At 39.9% G+C, this 19,026-nt stretch overlaps 1 protein-coding gene across 2 annotated transcripts in view; it reads right to left on the bottom strand.

Annotated features, from left to right (window-relative positions):
* The window catches only part of SCAF4 (SR-related CTD associated factor 4), a 61,091-nt gene that overhangs the window by 7,653 nt on the left and 34,412 nt on the right, over positions 1 to 19,026 (bottom strand). For both annotated transcript variants that reach the window (XM_084843586.1, XM_084843585.1), the window contains exons 13-19: positions 18,419 to 18,519; positions 17,450 to 17,563; positions 16,277 to 16,433; positions 14,379 to 14,542; positions 7,497 to 7,659; positions 7,262 to 7,357; positions 6,984 to 7,172 (exon numbers count right to left, since the gene is read on the bottom strand). In XM_084843586.1, coding sequence (XP_084699712.1) covers positions 6,984 to 7,172; positions 7,262 to 7,357; positions 7,497 to 7,659; positions 14,379 to 14,542; positions 16,277 to 16,433; positions 17,450 to 17,563; positions 18,419 to 18,519 — 984 coding nt within the window. The remainder of the gene's footprint in view (positions 1 to 6,983; positions 7,173 to 7,261; positions 7,358 to 7,496; positions 7,660 to 14,378; positions 14,543 to 16,276; positions 16,434 to 17,449; positions 17,564 to 18,418; positions 18,520 to 19,026) is intronic.

The raw sequence follows: 19,026 nt of genomic DNA on the forward strand, positions 1-19,026 counted from the left end.
GCAGGATTCTGAGCATGTTATTCTACCCAAGCCCAATCTTCTATTTTCCAAATGATGTCTGATTTAACCAATTGTTGTAGAGACACTAAGCAGGCTTCATGTGGTACGAATATGCATCTATTGGTATAATATTGTCAAATATCCAAAAAGCAACTAACAGAACTTGAGATGTGAGAGTAAACCAAAGATTCTAAACTATAATTTTGTTATGCTTTAATTTCTCCCAGCATGTTCTGATCTCTCAATCCTCAACTTATAAGGACACGGATTTAAAAGCCATGTTAAAGAATTAAAGCTTACAACTTTGCTGAATGGAAGACAAACAACCCACTGCTGGTTAATATTTCATGGAGCAAATGCTTCATAACTGTTTGAATTAGTTATGTATAGCATTAGTAAATAGCTTTACTTTTTTGTTCTGCTGACTTGGTGAAAAAGTTATCCACAAACTGAAAGCTTACGGATATTCTGCCAATACCTGTTTATCCAACCACAGTTGCAGTTACAATTCACTGGCCCATTTCAACAAAAAAACACTGTCAATATATTCTGTTTGGACTGTCACTGTTCTTACAAAATGTGGTTAATGACTGATGTATTACTTTCTATTAATTGATGGGTGGTTGTGTTTACTATAAATGCCTTGGACACATGAAAGACACAGAGTGGTCAGAACATGATTTGCTTTGACTGGGCAAGATTCTATGTCAGTTCCCTATTCCAGACTTCCTTGTTTATTTTAGGTCACCTTTGGCCAGTCCTCACAATCACTGTTTTGAGAAGTCTGTGCACTTGTTTCACATTGGAGTCCATATCCATCCACGGTTCTTGCATTTTCCAGTAAATGTTCCAATAGAGTACATTTCCCAGCTACATTTTCCAAGGGCTTTGTAATCATGCTTTTATTTGGTTGACTAAGTACCTTTTGGACTATTTGGGGGGGCAAACAAGACTCCCGTAGTACTCCAGCACATTCCATTACTTACTCATATGTTTTATACCATTTTGAGAGGTAGAGGGGTGTGTGTGTGTTTCTCTCCCTCAATCACCATTTAAGGTGTTTTGTGCATTTTTCAAGTCAGACTTCCCTATCCCAAAACTTCCCAATGTATTCTCAAGCACACAAAATATTAAGAACTCAGTACTGTCCAAGGATCAATTCTATGTACCCCATAAATGTGATTTCTAACTCCCCTAACCAAATTCCATTATTTTTTCAGAATTCTCTGCAACACCACAATACAGAAACATGTATTTAACTCATTTTATAGTTCACAATACCTCATGGAATTTTGAAAAAAAAAGTTGGAAGTGAAGAAAAGCAGCAACGTTTTCTGTCCCCCTGCCAAGACAGCACTACCCAGGTATTGCATGTATATTATGATGGTGCAAGACAGGATAATATGCTGATGTAACTGAAAAGTCACTTTTATTAATAGTGCTAAAACTTTTATTTACAGTGCTAAAGTTGCTAAATGTATAAAAGGTATTGGGGAAGCCTTGCTGACCACATGAATAAGTCATTGAAAAACAGGACAAGGAACCAGCTCCTTGAGCAATAAATGGGATGTAAGTGAAGAGGCATACAATAGACCAAGGCAGGGTCAGCAGAAAGGTGATCTGGATCTACTGGCACATCTCTGGGTGATTTGGAGTAGATTGAAAAGAATTTCCAACTCCCAATTGTTTAACAATAGCAGCAATAAAATGACTCTTTCCCCATCCTGTAAATTATACTGTTGGAATGAAGAAAGCTTTGGGTAACCAGGAGCAGGGAATTGTACTGTAATCCATCACTGTGAACAAAGGGATTTGAATGATTGAGAAGCAATAAAAAGCTTATAGATTTCATTTCAAACATACATCAGTGCTGCGTGTATGCTGTGAATCCATAGGAGCATAGAAAAGGCACAGAATGTGTAGTGGACACAGATTTAATCTTCCAGAGATTCTCAGCTTTCATTTAAACAAAAAAAAAAATCTCCTTCCATTAGTAAGAAAATTTGCTCCATTTGCATAATTTATACTGGTTGCAGAGTTCAGCTTTTCTTAGTGCAGAATTTAATTGTGCACAAAATGTTAATTACTCTAGCACTGAGTGTACACAGCCCTGTCAATATTTATAGAAAAGATGAAGTGATGTGAAGTTTACTTATATTTTATTTTAAAATTACATCAGGCACTTACTGAATCAGAGTACAATCCTATCCCCACTTACCTGGAAATAAGCTCTATGGCACTTATACTGAAGTAGACATGTACAGGATTGTACTGTTAACTTCGTAAAACATTCTGTGCTCACATATTAACTTTTTTAAGCTATCACATGATATCCTACCTAGAAATGTTACAAGGGAATCAGACATCCACACAACTTTTCTGGAACTTTATCTGTAAAAAGGATTTGGAAGCTATTTAAGATTCTCAAAACATCCAGGAAGCATTATAGTCCCCATGTCATATTTCCAGATGGGAGAACTCATGTGTCACTTTAAAAATCCATGGGCTATCCATGAACTCAGAACTTTATGTCAGAAACAGATTTACATAGATTTTCCAAAGCGGTATTAGATAACTATGAATATTCTCTTCTAGGCAGGTTCTAAGAAATCTATGGCTCTGTATCTGTCATCTGGGAGAGGTAGAGGATATTTCACATTATTTAATGCACTGTCCCTTATATAAAAAACCCTAGGGGGAGGTTCTTGGTACAGATTTTGGTAAGATAAAATTATCTATGTGAAGATTTATTGTCATTGTTGGACTGTGATCCATGAAGGGGACTGTGATCCTTACGTTACATATAAAACCGCTTTGTTTGCTAATGCTGTAAAACATATTCGTAGTCACTCCAAATGCTATTGCAGTTGACTATTCAGGCAATACTTTAACCTGACTCACGTTTTATGTTCTGTTATTGCATGATGTTATAAGTTATGTTGTTTGTAAAGGCTATCAGTCATATACAATAAAATGTTTGACTTGACTGTGTATTCTCTTCAGGAGAGTCCTCTTTTCAGTTCATATGAGTTGAGTTCTTCCATGTTGTTCCATGTACAGAAGATTTTTTGTCCTCTCATGCTATTTAGACAGCTTTCGGATTAAGGCACGTGCCTCAAAATGGCCTTAAAACATGGTTACATAGGCTTTACCATACCATCTAGATATGTCTCTTTTGCTCATTCGCTACTTAAAACCACTGGAACTTTAAACACCTGAGGAAGCTTTTCTTTGAAACAACTCCATTTGAATTGTTCAGCTTTCACAGAATTTGAATGAAAGATCTACAGTGAGCCATTTCTACATACATTCATGTTATTATTCTGTGCTGCTGGTGGAACCTGGAAGTAACCATACATCTGACTAGCCGTGTAGCACAGCAGAACACATAAAGCATTATGAACATGGTATGGTTGCCGTTAAACACTTCTGATTGTATGTGTGGGTGTGTGTGGGTGCCTCGACATCACAGGCACACTTTAAAGTATAAGACATTCAGACTGTATATAGGTCCCTATGCCAATACAAGTGGTGGACTTCTGTGAGAAGCTCTGCTAGTACAGGAACCACATGATCTGCTTCAATCACATGACTGCCACTTAGAAACATAGCTGCAAGATGCAGCCCCAACTATATGTGAGCTGTTTCAGTAGGAACCATGCTTTGCTTTGTAAAATCCAAATCCAGCCTGAGATTAGAGCTATCAAAAGTAACTGATCTACTGCATATGCAACAACTTCATTAATAGCTGTTTGCCAGCAACTGAGGGTGGGATAGTAAGACCTTTAAGGAATCTAAAACACAAAAATTGTAAAATACAAAAACACAGAATAATTGCCTTCTGAAAAGTCAAGACCTTCTACATGTCTTCAAACTGAAAGCAGAAATTACAACTAGCACCTGTGAAAATGTGTGATGACTTGATTAAGAAAAGCATAGCATAACAGTGTATGGAAGTCTCAGGTCAACCCTATTTAGATCAGTTGGAAGAACTCATGCAAGCAATTGTGAACTGGAGCCAGACCCATCCTGACTAATGAAAACAAGTAATGGGAAGTTAGAAGGTTGAGTGGAGTTAACAGTATAACTTTAGAGAACTGTTTCTCTCTGATCCAACACACAAAGCCTATGCTTTGATTCTCCTGTTAGGCAATCCCTGCCTCCCCTCTTAATCGACAGTGCCAGTTGGTTGATGCTCTGCAGTTTAGACACTCCTGAGTTTCTTCCAATTCCTGGATCAAATCTGGATATGGCACTGAAATTGCACATTTGGTGTTGGGCCACAATCTATGCCTAGGAATCAACGGAAGGATTTGTAGTTTTTTATTCCTTTTCCCAAGCCCCTTGATCAAATGAATACAAAATGTGGTGAGTGTTTAGGAGTCTGCTCTTATGAATTTATCATTGCTCTTTGTAAATAACTTCCAAGAGCCACAAATAACTTGTTTCTTATTGGGATCACCACTGCACAATGTCTCCTTACACATATTGAACACAATGGGGTATAATGCCAATGTGTTCGATTTTGTTCAGATTCGAAGAGAGGTTCTTCCACTATGTTGACACCCTTTCTTTCTCCCTTCCATTCAATCCCAATTTTGTAATTTAAAAAATTATGCAGTAAACAGGAAAGGTGGCAGAAATTGAGCCTGGACAAGAATGAGATGGTGATGGTTGGTACTCCCTATATCCTAGCAGCATCTATTACTGATAGTGCTAGTTATTTGAGTTCAATATTTTGGGGTACTCCTGGATCCACTGTTATATTTCACATCCCCATGCAGAAGTTAGGAGACTTTTCTTACTAATTCCTAAGTGTGATACCCCAGATTTGGGGTCTGTCATGAAAGCCTTCACACCACTCATGACACCAAATTAAAGACTACTTTAAGCCCAACCCAAGAGCTCTTTTTGACTTGGCATTGCCTACACTGCTTTGCCACAATACATCTTAAAGGAAAATCCCTTCCCCATCCCCCACCCCAAATCTACATGTAGCACAACAGTCCAAAAGATAACCGGATTATAGAATTCCTTTTCCTACAGCAACTTTTCTAAGATCAAGCAATGTGACATTTGGATAATTATTTTTTATATTTGTTTATAAAATTGTTTCAAAAATTATTTCAACACACACCCAACCACTTAAGACCTTGGCTTGGTTTATGAAGCCATGGACAAGCAATGTTGCCCTATGTTCTTCCCTCACCCCTCTCCTTTCCTCATCCCATTGCATGCCATCCTAAGCCAGAGTTCCACATTATGTCTGAACCAAGGCACTAGCTTAATATTGGTTAACAAACCAGGATAAGAAGCCAGGATCAGATCTAACGTTGTAAGAGACTGAGAAAAAAATTCTCTGTCAACCCCACATCATTCATGTTTTTATAAACCACTGTCATGATTCTGCTTTGTTAACCGACATTAAGCTAGAGTTCCCTGGTTCAGATGTAGTGGGGAACCCTAGCTTAATACCAACTGGGATCCTGGTGCCAAAGTTGGCATGTGACAGCAGAAAGAAAGAGGGGTGAGGGAGGAGCATACAGCCACAGTGTTTACCCATGGCTTCATAAACCATAGCCACGGATAAACATGGCCCATGGGCTGGATCCAAAGGTTCCCTTCCGTTGACTGGGGTACTCCTCCATCAGTGGAAGGGAGCCTTTAGATCCAATCTACTGAAAACAATAAACTGTCAGTATTTACTATTGACTAAGTCAATATTCTGTTTGGAATGGCATATATACAAACTGAGCTGTGAGAAATGGTCACACTGTATTGCTGACCGGTAATATATTCAAATTGGAAACAAGGTTCCAAACTATCAGAGAAGTGCATTTCTAGCACAACTTTTCCAGAACAGTTGTGGAAGAAATAATTCATAAATCAAGACACATTTAAGGGCTGTTGTGTGATAACCGAGGTCTTGTACTGAGGCTTCTTGGGTCAAAAGGAATCCCTCTCAATGTGTTTTCCCCATTCCTGGATATGTGAATGGGTATGAGAGCTAGCAAATACTGGAGATGGAAAATAAGGAAGAAGAAAGGTAGAAAACTGTTTTGGGGTGGTGGGTATAAAAGGGAGAGGGGAGGAGGAGCAGAGTAAGAGGACAGGAAGGAAAGAAAAGGTAGCACATTTGATGGTTGCATTTTTCTTGCATGCTTACGTTCAGAATGCTGTATTACGGTGCATGCAGGTGTACTTAATTTCAGCTGTGAACCTACTATGGAAAAACATGCACTGCATTTTGGGTATACATACAACCTTCTGCTCAGGAGAAACCTGTTCTTTTCTGGTTTTCAGCAGAAGGAGGATTTGCACAGAGTTGACTGACACAAGGAGCCGGGCAATCATGAAGCTACCTTCGCCATCGTCTCACAGCAGTTTTTAAAGTATAAAAAAGTGTAAAAACACTTTTTAAAATGCCAAACAATTGAGCAGACAAACATGCAAATTGTTTGGGGGGAGGAGGAAGCTAGCACACACATATAAAGCAGAAAGCCTGAAACATGAGAAGAGGGGCTAAAGGGACAGCAATCGATCGAGAAATTGTGTGCGTGCGCACGTTTTGAGGAATGAAGGCAAAACTCCTATTTGCAGGTACATCTGTATGCAGCCTTAAGTGATCAGGAAAATATATATCTAGTAAAATTAACACCAGAATCCTCATTCTCCTGTTTTCATAATGTCTGATATTTCCTTGAGTCACCTGGACTGTTTTTACTAAATGTATCATTATCCTACTCCAATAACAAATCACTGATTCAAGACTGGCAGGATGAGTGCTCTCTTTCATTACTCATAATTGACGCTTGCATGTTAAAACTGTTTAACACTCCGGTGCCAAATTGTATAGAATAGATGGTAGTGGATCGAAGAATATTTTGCTTTCTGTAATTCCAGCTTGCTCAAAATGATTAAAAGTAGAATGAATACTTTTGAAAGAAAAACCTGTATATCCATCCACTGAAAACAGAACTTACCAAGGAGTGGGACTGGTTGTGTGACAGGAGCTGGTATGCTAGTAGAAGTTGTAGGTGGTGGAGGATTTGGATATCCTTTGGAGCCATCTGCATTTTCAGCATTTCCTCTAGATCCAGAGACTACAGTTGGAATGGGGTTTCCCACAGAGGAATCTTTTGTAGTGTCTTCATTTATATTGGCCACAGTAGCTAAAAACACGGTGATGTTAATAGGAACATTTTTAAGTGGCATACACTTCTATTACAATCACCTTTAACAACACACAAATCACACTTACAGTTTGGAATATTTACTCCTGCAGAAGGCGGGACAGAGACTGGAGGAACTGAAACTGGAGGATTAATAGGAGGTGGTGGTCCAGGAGGAAGGAAACCTATGAAGACATAAATAGTAAAGAATCACTTCTATAATAAAAATCCATTACATTTATCATTAAAAGGAAAATGATCGCCTCTGGAGTATTTAGTGATGAATTCACATGTTTGGAAACTCCCCAGGAATACTTAATATACCTGGTGGTAAATGCATTGGGTTGAAGCCAGGTCGCAAAAATGGTGGAGGTGGTGGTGGAGGAACTCCAGGACCAAACCCAGGGGGTGGAATTCCTAATGGAGGGGTAAATGTAGGTGGCTGAAGTGTACCAACCATTGGAGGACCCGGCTGATGTGGTGGAACCTACAATAGAATGAAAATGTTTACTCAGCACATAATTCTACAGTTTTGTACCATTAGAAATGAATTACAATCAAATCCAAAATCAAAGCATGTGACTTTTCTTTTAACAAAGCAAACTGTTAGAACACCAAATTAAGTGTGCAGAAGGTGCACCTTATGAAATCTCTTCTCTAACGGTATTCAGTTATTTCTAGTTTTCCAACTTAGATCACAATTAAGAGGAGCCATTTACATGTGGGAAATGGAGCCATAGCCATTCACAAGGGGCTTTCTTTGTACCTCCATAGTATTTCCATAGCTGATGAGAATGCTGCTTTTAAAACCAAGGAGTTTGCATTGTTGTATGCAGTAGCTAATGGTGATGAAGATAGACCCTAAACGCTACATCAGCATTTAGGGTTTCCCTGCTTGTAAATGGCTCTTTTATATCGTAATGTTGAGATTCATAACAGAGTTCACATTAAACTATACAATAACATTAAAATGAAACAAGGAATATTGGAAAAAAATACTTGGTAATTTACCACAATTCTTCATATTCAAGTTTATCCTTAGCAATATATAATTGGAATTAAACAGTAACAGAAAAAAGTAATATATAATATACATATAATTTAGTACAAATACTTCATGTTCTGTATCACCTTTATCAAATGATTAGGAAATAGTGAAGTATGCATACACCGTAATTTCCATATTGTAATTTATTTTCTAGTATTCAATAAATAGATTCCGCTCTGTCATAAATTTAGATTTCTGCTGTCTCCTGTCTCGCAAACTGTATCACTAATTTCTAATAGATACATTACTTGCCAAACTTTGTCACTCCACTCTTCAGGGCTGGCCCTCCCATGAAGTAGGCTGAAGCCCACACTTCAGGCAGCAGAGCAGGAGCAGCAGCCAATTGCGACGTTTCACACCCTCCACCCCTAGGGCCCACTGCTGCCTCCAGTGGTACTCCAGAGAGCCCCACCAGCCTCAACTCTTAAGTTCAACTCTTTTTTAGATCTTCCCAACTTAAATATTGTCTATATTTTAACATATCCCAGTATGTTGTAGGTCCATGTTTTACATACAAAGACTCTTCTTAAGCAAAAGAAAGAGTCACATTACAAATGGAGACTAGAGGAGATATATCTGAGCTTAAGTTTTTTCAGTCTATCCCTTGATTGCATAACCGCAAAAATAACTGGATTCTCACATTTCATTAACTTGTTTGTCATTTTACTTGTTACTGAAATTTCCTCTGCATGCCCAAAGTATTTTAGAAAGAGGCTATCTACAACTACTTTGTTTCAGTGCATACCATGGGTTTGAGCTGTCAACTACAGTCTACCTTACTATCTCCTTCGTTTCATTGTATAATAAGATTTTATAATATTCAGTTTTGAGACTTTGGACTACATCCAACATTGCGTAACAGGCTACCACTCATACAACGGACTTCCCCTTTTTCTCCTCCCCCTGCACACACATCCTAACTCTGCTTCAGAGTTTCCTCAGCCCTCCAGACCAGACCTAGGGGCACACGGTGATGGGGAATCCATTCTGCCAACAGTGTCCATTCTTTGCAACATTGTTTGCGACTTAGGCTTTTTATTAGACCATATAAAATCAATTAGCATTTTTTTGCCAAACTGTAAGCTCCTTTAAAGATGTATTAATTGCGACATTTTCTAATATGTATAAGAATTTAGGAACATCTATCATTTTTTTACTAACAATCCTGCCAAAACAATACAGGTTCCAGTTAGGTCAGCCTGCAATATATCTTTCCATTAACAGTTAAAGCCCAGATGTGTCTACTCAGAAGTAAGCCCCACTGAGTTCAATGGGATTTACTCCCTGGTAAGTGTGTACAGGATTGCAGCCTAACTCTGTTAATTCAGCTGTTTAAAAAATCCCTAAATAATACATAGGTTTACTTGACCTTCTAAGTTTATATTGCTGAGCTATATTTCCTTATCTTGATCCTGTATGTGTAGCTATATCTATATATCTCAACAATTATGACTTTGCTTGTTTAATTTATAGCCAGATACCTGACTATATTGTTCACTTATCTTTAACGCAAGAGGTACTGATTCTTTAGGAACTTGTAAAATAAACATCAGGTCATCATCTATGTATAAACTAATCTTTAAGTCACACTATTCAATTTTATTTTGATCTGTTCTTATATTCTGTGGCAGAACTACTATGAAAAAGCAAAAATAGGACAATCTTGTTGAGCTCCTCGATGAATGCTAAATGTATCTGAATGCTGACCATAAATTTATATTTTCCTACTTTTTATATATTACTTTAATATATCTATAAAAGATACAACTATATTAAGTTTTGGAAAAACCATTCAAGATGATCAAAAGCTTTTTCAGTGTCCAAAAAGGCCATAACTGATTTCAATCTTAGATTACTTTACAATCATGAATAATTGAAAGAGCTCATCTAGACCTATCCACTACGTATCTGTTATGAATAAAACCTGTTTGATTACTGTTAACATACTGACCATTAGCCTGTTAATCTTGACAAATAAGTGTGGTAATCCCCATTTTAAAGTGAAACTGATCTGTATCAGAGATGGGGAAGATCAGACCCAGGGGTCAAATCCAACCCTCCCAGGGTTCCCCAAAGGCCCCTTCCCCCGGCCCCACTGCCTCTCCCCCAGCCATGGTGGTTTCCCAGCTTTAATGCAGTTTTGTTCTCCATTCTAAAACGTTGAAATGCCTCTGCTAAGTTACTTAGTTACTTTAAGCAGCTACAACATGCTGGTATTTTTTCTATTTTGGGCCCCACCCCTTTTATCTTTGGCCTTGTCCCTGCCCACCACTGGAACATGGCCCCCAAGAGCTTCTCTGAAAGTGAATTCGGCCTTCAGGCTGAAAAAGATTCCCGACCCCTGGTCCATATGAATTTGGCTATTTAATCCTGCATTATGAATTAATACCATTTTCCTTATCTCCACTTCAGTTATAGGAGCATTTAAAACACTTATGCTTTGCAGTTGAGGCAGGTAAACACTTTTTTTTTTAAGAGATACTATATAACCTCTTGAGGGATTATCTAAATTTTACAACCCCTAAGTTATCACTTAATTCATTAATTAATTCTTTGGACTGTGTTAAATTATGAGTTGTTTTTGGATATTAGCGGTGGTATCAATCTCCTCTTTTGTTCTTTAGCTACACAATTATCGGACTTATTGCTTTTCTCAAAATACATTTGTCTTGTAAAGCTTAAAGCCTTTCTTCCTTCAGCTATATTTAATAAATTTAATTGACCTCTAACATTCTCTAGTTCTAATTGTTTTTGAAAATCTAATGTTTCTTTATGTTGTCTTTCTACTTTTTAATTTATTAAATCTATTTTAGTTTGATCATGCAACTTATTTAATTGAGAAGGCTTTGATAACTGTACTACATATACAGACTTTACATGCATCTTGCACAACACAATTATCAGTTTCTCTTCTACCATTTAATGTAAAATTTATTATTTATTTAGTTAGTTATTTCTATACCGCCCAATAGCTGAAACTCTCTGGGCGGTTCACAAAGATTAAAACCAAAAAGCGCACATTAACATAATATAAAAAAATTAAAACCACAATATAAAATACAACCAGAATAAAACCTAGCAGCAATGCAGAGATTTAAAATACAGATTTAAAACAGCAAAGCTAAAAGTCTAGAAAGCTAAAATGCCTGGGAAAATAAAAAGGCCTTCACCTGGCGCCAAAAGGAATACAATGTAGGTGCTAGGCGAACCTCACTAGGGAGCTCATTCCACAGCCGGGGTGCCACAGCAGAAAAGGCCCTCCTTCTAGTAGCCACCCGCCTCACTAACTTTGGTAGGAGCTCACAGAGAAGGACTGCTGAGGATGATCTTAAGGCCCTGGGAGCCACATATGGGAGGTGGCAATCCTTCAGATAACCTGGCCCCAAGCCGTTAAGGGCTTTGAATGTTAATACTAGAACTTTGAATCTGGCCCGGAAATGGATTGGCAGCCAATGCAGCTGGAAAAGTACTGGCATAATATGAGCTCATTGGCCAGTCCCTGTTAACAATCTTGCTGCCCTATTTTGGACCAGCTGAAGTTTCCGGACAGTTTTCAAAGGCAGCCCCACGTATAATGCATTGCAGTAATCCAGACGAGAAGTTATCAGAGCATGGATAACTGTAGCTAGGCTATCTCTGTCCAGATAAGAGCATAGTTGATATACCAGCCTAAGCTGATAAAAGGTGCTCCGTGCCACTGAGTTCACCTGTGCCTCAAGTAACAGTTCTGGGTCCAAGAGCATCCCCCAAACTATGAACCTGATCCTTTAGGGGGAGTGCAACCCCCTCCAGAACAAGTTAAATATCACCTAGTCAGGCAGACGAACCACCACTAACAGTACCTCCATCTTGTCTGGATTGAGCTTTTGTTTATTGGCCCTCATCCAGTCCATTACCGTGCCCAGACACTGATTCAGAACAGCAACTGCCTCACCTGGGTTTGATGAGAAAGAGAGGTAGAGCTGGGTGTCATCCACATATTGATGGCACCTCAGCCCACACCTCCGGATAACCTCCCCCAGCGCTTTCATGTAGATGTTAAACAGCATGGGGGATAAAACAGAGCCCTGTGGAACCCCATGGCATAGTTGCCAAGGCACAGAGCCATAATCCCCCAGCACCACCTTCTGGAATCAGCCATCCAAGTAGGAGTGGAACCACTGCAGTGCAGTGCCTCCAACTCCCAACCCAGACAACCTATCCAGAAGGATACCATGGTCGATGGTATGGAAAGCTGCTGAAAGGGCCACGAGAATCAACAGGGTTGCACTTCCCCCTGTCCCTCTCCTGGCAGAGGTCATCCCACAATGTGACCAAGGCAATTTCCGTTCCAAAATCAGGCCTGAAGCCCGACTGAAATGTATCTAGATAATCCATTTCATTCAAGAGTGCCTGGAGCTGTCCTGCAACCACCCGCTCAAGCACCATGCCCAGGAAGGGGATGTTGGCCGCTGGCCTATAATTGTTAATGTCCTCGGGGTCCAGGTTAGGCTTTTCCAGGAGTGGTCTGATTACCGCCTCTTTTAAAGAGGCCAGCACCACTCCCTCTCTCAAGGAGGAATTTACAACCTCCTGGACCCAGCCAGGCATCCCCTCCTTGTTTGATGTAATAAGCCATGAAGGGCAAGGGTCAAGCACACAAGTGACAAGTGGTTGATCGGACTTGCCCAAGCATCTTGTCCGCATCCTCAGGCCTCAATAACTGAAACTCATCCAATAAAACTGGGCCAGACGGTGCTCTGGACGCCTCTACCAATGGAACTACATTAATCGTGGTTTAATTGTCCAATTATGATGAATCTGAGCAACTTTGTCTTCAAAGTGCCGTGCAAACTCGTCACAGTGTGCAACCGAGGGGTCCACAGTCTCTCTCCCTGGCCCAGAATCTAACAGGCCGCAAACCACTCGGATAAGCTCCGCTGGATGACACTGAGAAGATGCAATGCTGGTGGAAAAGAACAGCCTCTTTGACACCCTCACTGCCACAGAGTAGGCTTGATAATGAGCTCTTACCTGTGTTCGGTCAGACTCAGCACGAGTTTTCCTCCACCTGTGTTCTAGTCATCTTCCCTCTTGCTTTATTGCCCTCAGCTCAGGCTCATGGCCGGGCTCTGCTCAGAGAGAGAGGGCGCTTGGGCGCGATCCTGTCAACCATCCAAGTCATCTCTGCATTCCACAGAGCGACCTGGGCTTCGACAGAAGCACCAGCCATATCAGCAGGAAAATCCCCCAGAGCCCTCTGGAATCCATCAGAATCTATTAGCCTCCAGGGGCGGACCATTTTAATCGGTCCCCCACCCTTGCAGAGGGGAATGGCTGCCAAGAGTCTAAACCTCAGCAGGAAGTGATCTGACCATGACAAAGGGACAGAGGTTAATTCCTCCACTTTCAGATCATCCTCCTCCTGCCCAGTTGAGAAAACCAGATCAAGCATGATCTGGTTTACATTTTACATTTTTACATTTGTTGGGCTGATGACTTATTGGGACAGCCCTATGGTTGTCATGGTGGCCACGAAGTCCTCAGCCACCCCGGATTCAGCAGCCTCGGCATGGAAGTTGAGATCCCCCAGGATCATCATCCCAGGGATCCACAACACCAAGTCCAAGACAACCTCTGTCAGCTCAGGCAGGGAGTCTGATGGGCAGCGGGGTGGGCAGTACACCAGCAGAATCCCTAATCTGTCCTGGGTACCCAACACAAGGTACAAACACTCCAGATCCGCACTCGAATGAGCAGTAAAAACCCCCCCACCTTCCTCTATTTCTCCGCTTTTTGGTTCTGTAATAAAAGTGCATTTAATTTTAAGTTAGGGCTTCTGCATGAATTTTCATTACTTTTTGACACACTGAAGTTACTATAACATCATTTTATCACATGATTTTTGCATAGTGTTTCATTTTAATGAAAAATGATGTCTTCTTTTAATGTGTCTTCATAACAGTGAGCTCTTAAATTGTAGTTAATACTCTTGCAATACGATAGCATTTCAAGTGCAATTTTTACCACTCAAAAACTATGTTGTAAACCACATTATGGTATATTTATCATGTCAAAACAGAGCATGAAATTAAGTCTTACATCAGAGTAACAAGGTGACCCAAATTTCTACCTGCAGCTATCCAACAGAAATAGAAGACGGGGAAAATGCAATTTACCTGTGGTGGAGGCACTGTTATTGGTGTAGGCATAGGAACAGGCATTTGAACTGACAAAGTTTTAGCTACAGGTGATGTTTGTTCATTATGTGTAGTGTCTCCACCTCCTGCACCTCCATTCTGGGCTACTTGGTTTTCTGATTTTTTGGGAATTCCTTTCCATTCTACAGAAAATATATGAATACCAATTGAAAGAATGTAAAATATTTAATCTCAATTCCAGCTTTATAAAGCAGTTGTGAAGTCCTCATTTTAATTTAAGTCTGTCCTACAATATCTTTATGATGTGCTCAAATCTGTATACATTATGGTCAACCCATCCACCTGTCCCAATGGCAAACATTAATATTATCTGAATCTATTGTGCAGGGAGCCAGTCAAGATTATATTTGAAACATGAATATTGTTTGTCCAGCAAAAAAACCCACTTTCTTCAAAATACAGTTGGTTCCTTCCAGACTTAAGCTCCATTGATTTCAATGAGGCTACTCTAAATAAAACTAAGTCTGGCTCCAACTCGATGACTCGGCTCACACGATCAAAACAAGCCACCGAGGCTTAAATAAGTCACAGCAGGGGAAACTACGCAGTATGGGTTGTCTCCCCTGCCCCCGCATGTGCCCACCATTTGCTTGATCACCCTCTCCACGTCATGGGTTGCTGTAACATCCAAATGCAGCACGGAAGGGCTGTCTTCTAACCCACCCCACAACCCATGGCTTGCAGTAAGGGTTTTGGGGCGAGTTAGAACCCATCCACGGCGTGTGCCAGGTTTGGACAACATGGCAACCTGCAATTTGGCATGGGTACTTAAGGAAATGATGGGCACGCAAGCAGCAAGCCCACGACTGGGGAAGCAACACATACTATGTAGTTTCTCCCGCTGATCGTGCAAACCCAGCCAGTGGTTTGTTTTAATCCCTGGCACTTGCCAGGCCCACATGCCTAATTACCTGCCCAGGTACAACTTGCCGTGTCACCAGACCCAGGTGGAATGGCTTATATGAGGGGAAACAACCCACAAATAACCCATGGCCTGTTGTTGGGTGGGTAATTAGGCAGCTCCATTATTTATATTTACAACAGTCATACAGAATTAAGTAACTTGAAGTCATGCCCAGAATTAAGAGAACTCGGATTAAGAAATATTTTACAACAGTGATGTGGCTTGGAAAATATTCCGTTTTTGAAATAAATTATTTCATTAATTAGTAACATAATGGCTGGGTTCAGACAACACAATAACCTACACTCAAGGATTGAGTATGGGTTGAGTGTGGGTTGTGGTGGAACCATAGGTTGTGGTTGAAACGTGGGTTATCGTGTTGTCTGAATCCAGACGCATAACAAATCGTGGTTTATTAACCACAAACAACCCACAGTTCACAATCCAACAATCATGGGTTCTCTTCATGGGTTGTTGGTGGTTAACAATTCATGGTTTGTTAGCATGGCTGGGTTCAGACAACACGATAGCCCACAGCTCAACCACAACCCACACTCAACCCATGCTCAACGCCTAAGCGTTGGTTATCGTGTTGTCTGAACCCAGTCAATGAATATATAGGATTCAAGTCAAATGGGGCAACTGGAATGGATACGCCACCAGTCAAATCTAAAATCAAAGGAAATTTGCTTCCTATCCAGCAGGATTTAAAACATTTAGAACACCACAAGCACCTCCCAAGCTCCTTCTCCACTCCAAGATGTCTCCTCTCAAAGCTACATTTTCTCCTTACAAAGTGTCTCCTGGATTTTCATTTATGTGTAACATGTAGTTCAGCCCCAAAACAAAAGGGGCAAAATAACTAGATTTTTTAAAAAACGCATTTAATTTACTTCATATATACAAAGACTTTCACTTAAATATATGTTCATTTTCGGAAGACATATCTTACTAGGACTAAGTGTTTCGTTGTCCAGCATTCCTCCTTCACAGAAGCTTTCCAAATCTTCAGGCTTAACTTTACCCCACGGTATGTAGGTAACACCTAATTCTACATCCCAATATTGTTTATAATCTGGTTTAATTCCTTTATTTAAAGCCCATGCAATCTGAAGAAAAACAGCAACATACTTATTAGTCAGTGAATTATTTTTCCTACCCAGAGACCAACTACTCATTCAGTACAATGTAATTTGAAACTCAGGAAACAAACAAAAAAACATTTTGCACAATGGGAAATCTGCAAAGAGCAACATATAAATCACTGTGAAAAATCCTTGCAACAAGCACACGAAGGGACACTTCACATAATACAAGCACTACTTTTAAGCCACACAAAGTGCCTCCATATAACATTCCCCTTGGTGACCCTTTTTGTCTATAGTGCTCCATGAGTGGATCAGCTCCCACCCAGTGTTTTTCTTACTACCAAACATTCCTTTTAGCAGCTAACCGTGGTGTGAAAGAAAATACAAAGGCGACTTTGATTCCCAGGCTGAAGGAAGGGTGAATATGTAAAATGGGTTGCTGTGTGGAACAACCATCATGTGCAAGTAGTTTTCAGATGGCAACTAAATTATGCACACAAAAGATCTGAGAAGCTACAGCATTAAGAACAGTTGAACCAATCCATAGTTAACAGTGGGCTACAGATATTTAGAGTGGGCAATTTTTTTGCTACCTTAGGATCCTACAGCAACATCAACTGAAGGTAGTCAGAATGAACTCAAATAAGCCGGCATACAGGGTTCAGCTCAGCACCTCTTGTTTAGATGGGGCACTGTCTTCTATTTCATCCTTGGACACAGCTATATTTCTTTAATTGGCACAGTACTAACAGTATTCTAGTGATAAAATCAAATACCCTACCCTTACTGTTCTAACATTTCCAGTTGAGGACTTCCTCGGTTTTTACCAGGTCTCAGGGTCACATGATGCGGTAATAAACTAGCCTTCAACCAATACAAAGAAAGGTATTTCATCTATTTAAGATATTATGGTATTTCACTCATCTAAGGTCAAATGTTTGCCAATCAAGCTAAGCAGAGCCTTGATATTTTCTCAAAAATCACTCTGGATGTATTGATTACTGTAAGTTTCATTTACATTGAAAATCCTATAATACCTTTATAGATTTCTGATTCACTTTAAAGTTACCACGACTCAGTTTCTGCAGGGCATGGTACGCATCTTGTCTCTCCTCCATTACAATGTAGGCACATCCTCTTGGTGGTATCATCTATTTGAAGTACAGAAATATTAAATTACTATTAAACGAAGAGTAATTCCCATCAATTCTATAGGAAAAACAGACGCGTGAAGTGGTTAGAATTCCATTTTAATTTGTGCTTAATACAAAAAAGGCATAAACCATCTCTGGCAACTGCTGTACTAGCACTTACTTATTTTTAATATTGCTAATTTGTCTTTCTATTGTACAAGCGCCTGAGGCAACGCACACCAAATAAAGCCTATAATCAAGTAATTATATTCATTATATATTACCAGTACGCAACACTATTTACTTCAGTTTCTCTCAACTGAAATTTTTTATTTAATTAAAACCTTTGGCAATAACCAAATGGGTGCTTATGCCCTCACTAATTTTCCTGCACCACCGATTCCCTTCCCTTTCCCACCACTTATGCAAGGAAGATTTAGTACTTGCGGGAGCAACCCAAAATGAGTGGAAACCATCGTTTCCAGAAGGAGGCAGGTTGGTGGAGCTTGTGTAAGGGAGCTCTGCCAACCTGCTTCTTTCCAGAAATGAGAGTTTCAGCTCATTTCGGGGATTCCTATACGAAGTGCTAAATCTCCCTTGCATAAGTGGTGGGTCCCACTTGAGGAAGGGAATTGGCGGGACCCACCATTTGTGGAAAGGAATCAGTGGGGTGGAAGGGAATTGGCTTCTGCCCCATGTTTATTTTTTAAAAACATACTAACATTCCTCAAAATTTTTAGGAAGTTCTAAATTTGCTTTTAAACAGGAATAAATATGAGCTAGTATGTGTTACAGACACCTACACTCAAAACTATTTCAACTAAAAAGGCTACATGTCTCTTTATTGTTCACTTTCTTGAGTGTCATACTCACATTTATAGATTCAATTGGGCCAAACTCTTCTAGAAGACCTCCAACATCTTGCTGTGTTGTTCGTTTGTCCAGTTGCCCTACCCAGAGTGTTGTACTGCAAACTAGGGGGGGAACATGATATTTAAGTCCACTTCAATATTAAAAACTACCACCTCAGGTACACTTGTATTTTTAAACAAGCAAAGCTCTGTCACAATCACAATTAGACTATGTGCAGACTTAATCTGTTAAGCAAGCAAGTACTATGCTTTGCTACCTATACAATCTTGCATATACTACACTTTGCTACAACGGACCAAAAGGTGACTGGCAACTTGAGCTAGGAGCTAATGGTAATTTGCAAAGAGTATATCTCAATCAAAATGTGTATGAGTCATGAGAGTCCTTTGAGAAAATGGGAAAACATTACACAAAGAGATATTTCCAAACTCAGGAGCAGGGCCAAAGTTTATCATAACCAGAAACTGGACGGGGCTCACCATGGTGAGCATGCCAAGAGCATTTGTGGATCCCTGGTCCATCTCCATCTTTTTGAAGTACATACTTTGTATTGTCACACTAGTGCTCTCAAATAAAAAGGCAATAGCAATTGGTACTTGAATACAGTA

Source organism: Heloderma suspectum, chromosome 3 (assembly GCF_057233095.1).
Source record: "Heloderma suspectum isolate Gila_16-S chromosome 3, 16-S_ref, whole genome shotgun sequence".
NCBI classification, from domain to species: Eukaryota; Metazoa; Chordata; class Lepidosauria; order Squamata; family Helodermatidae; genus Heloderma; species Heloderma suspectum.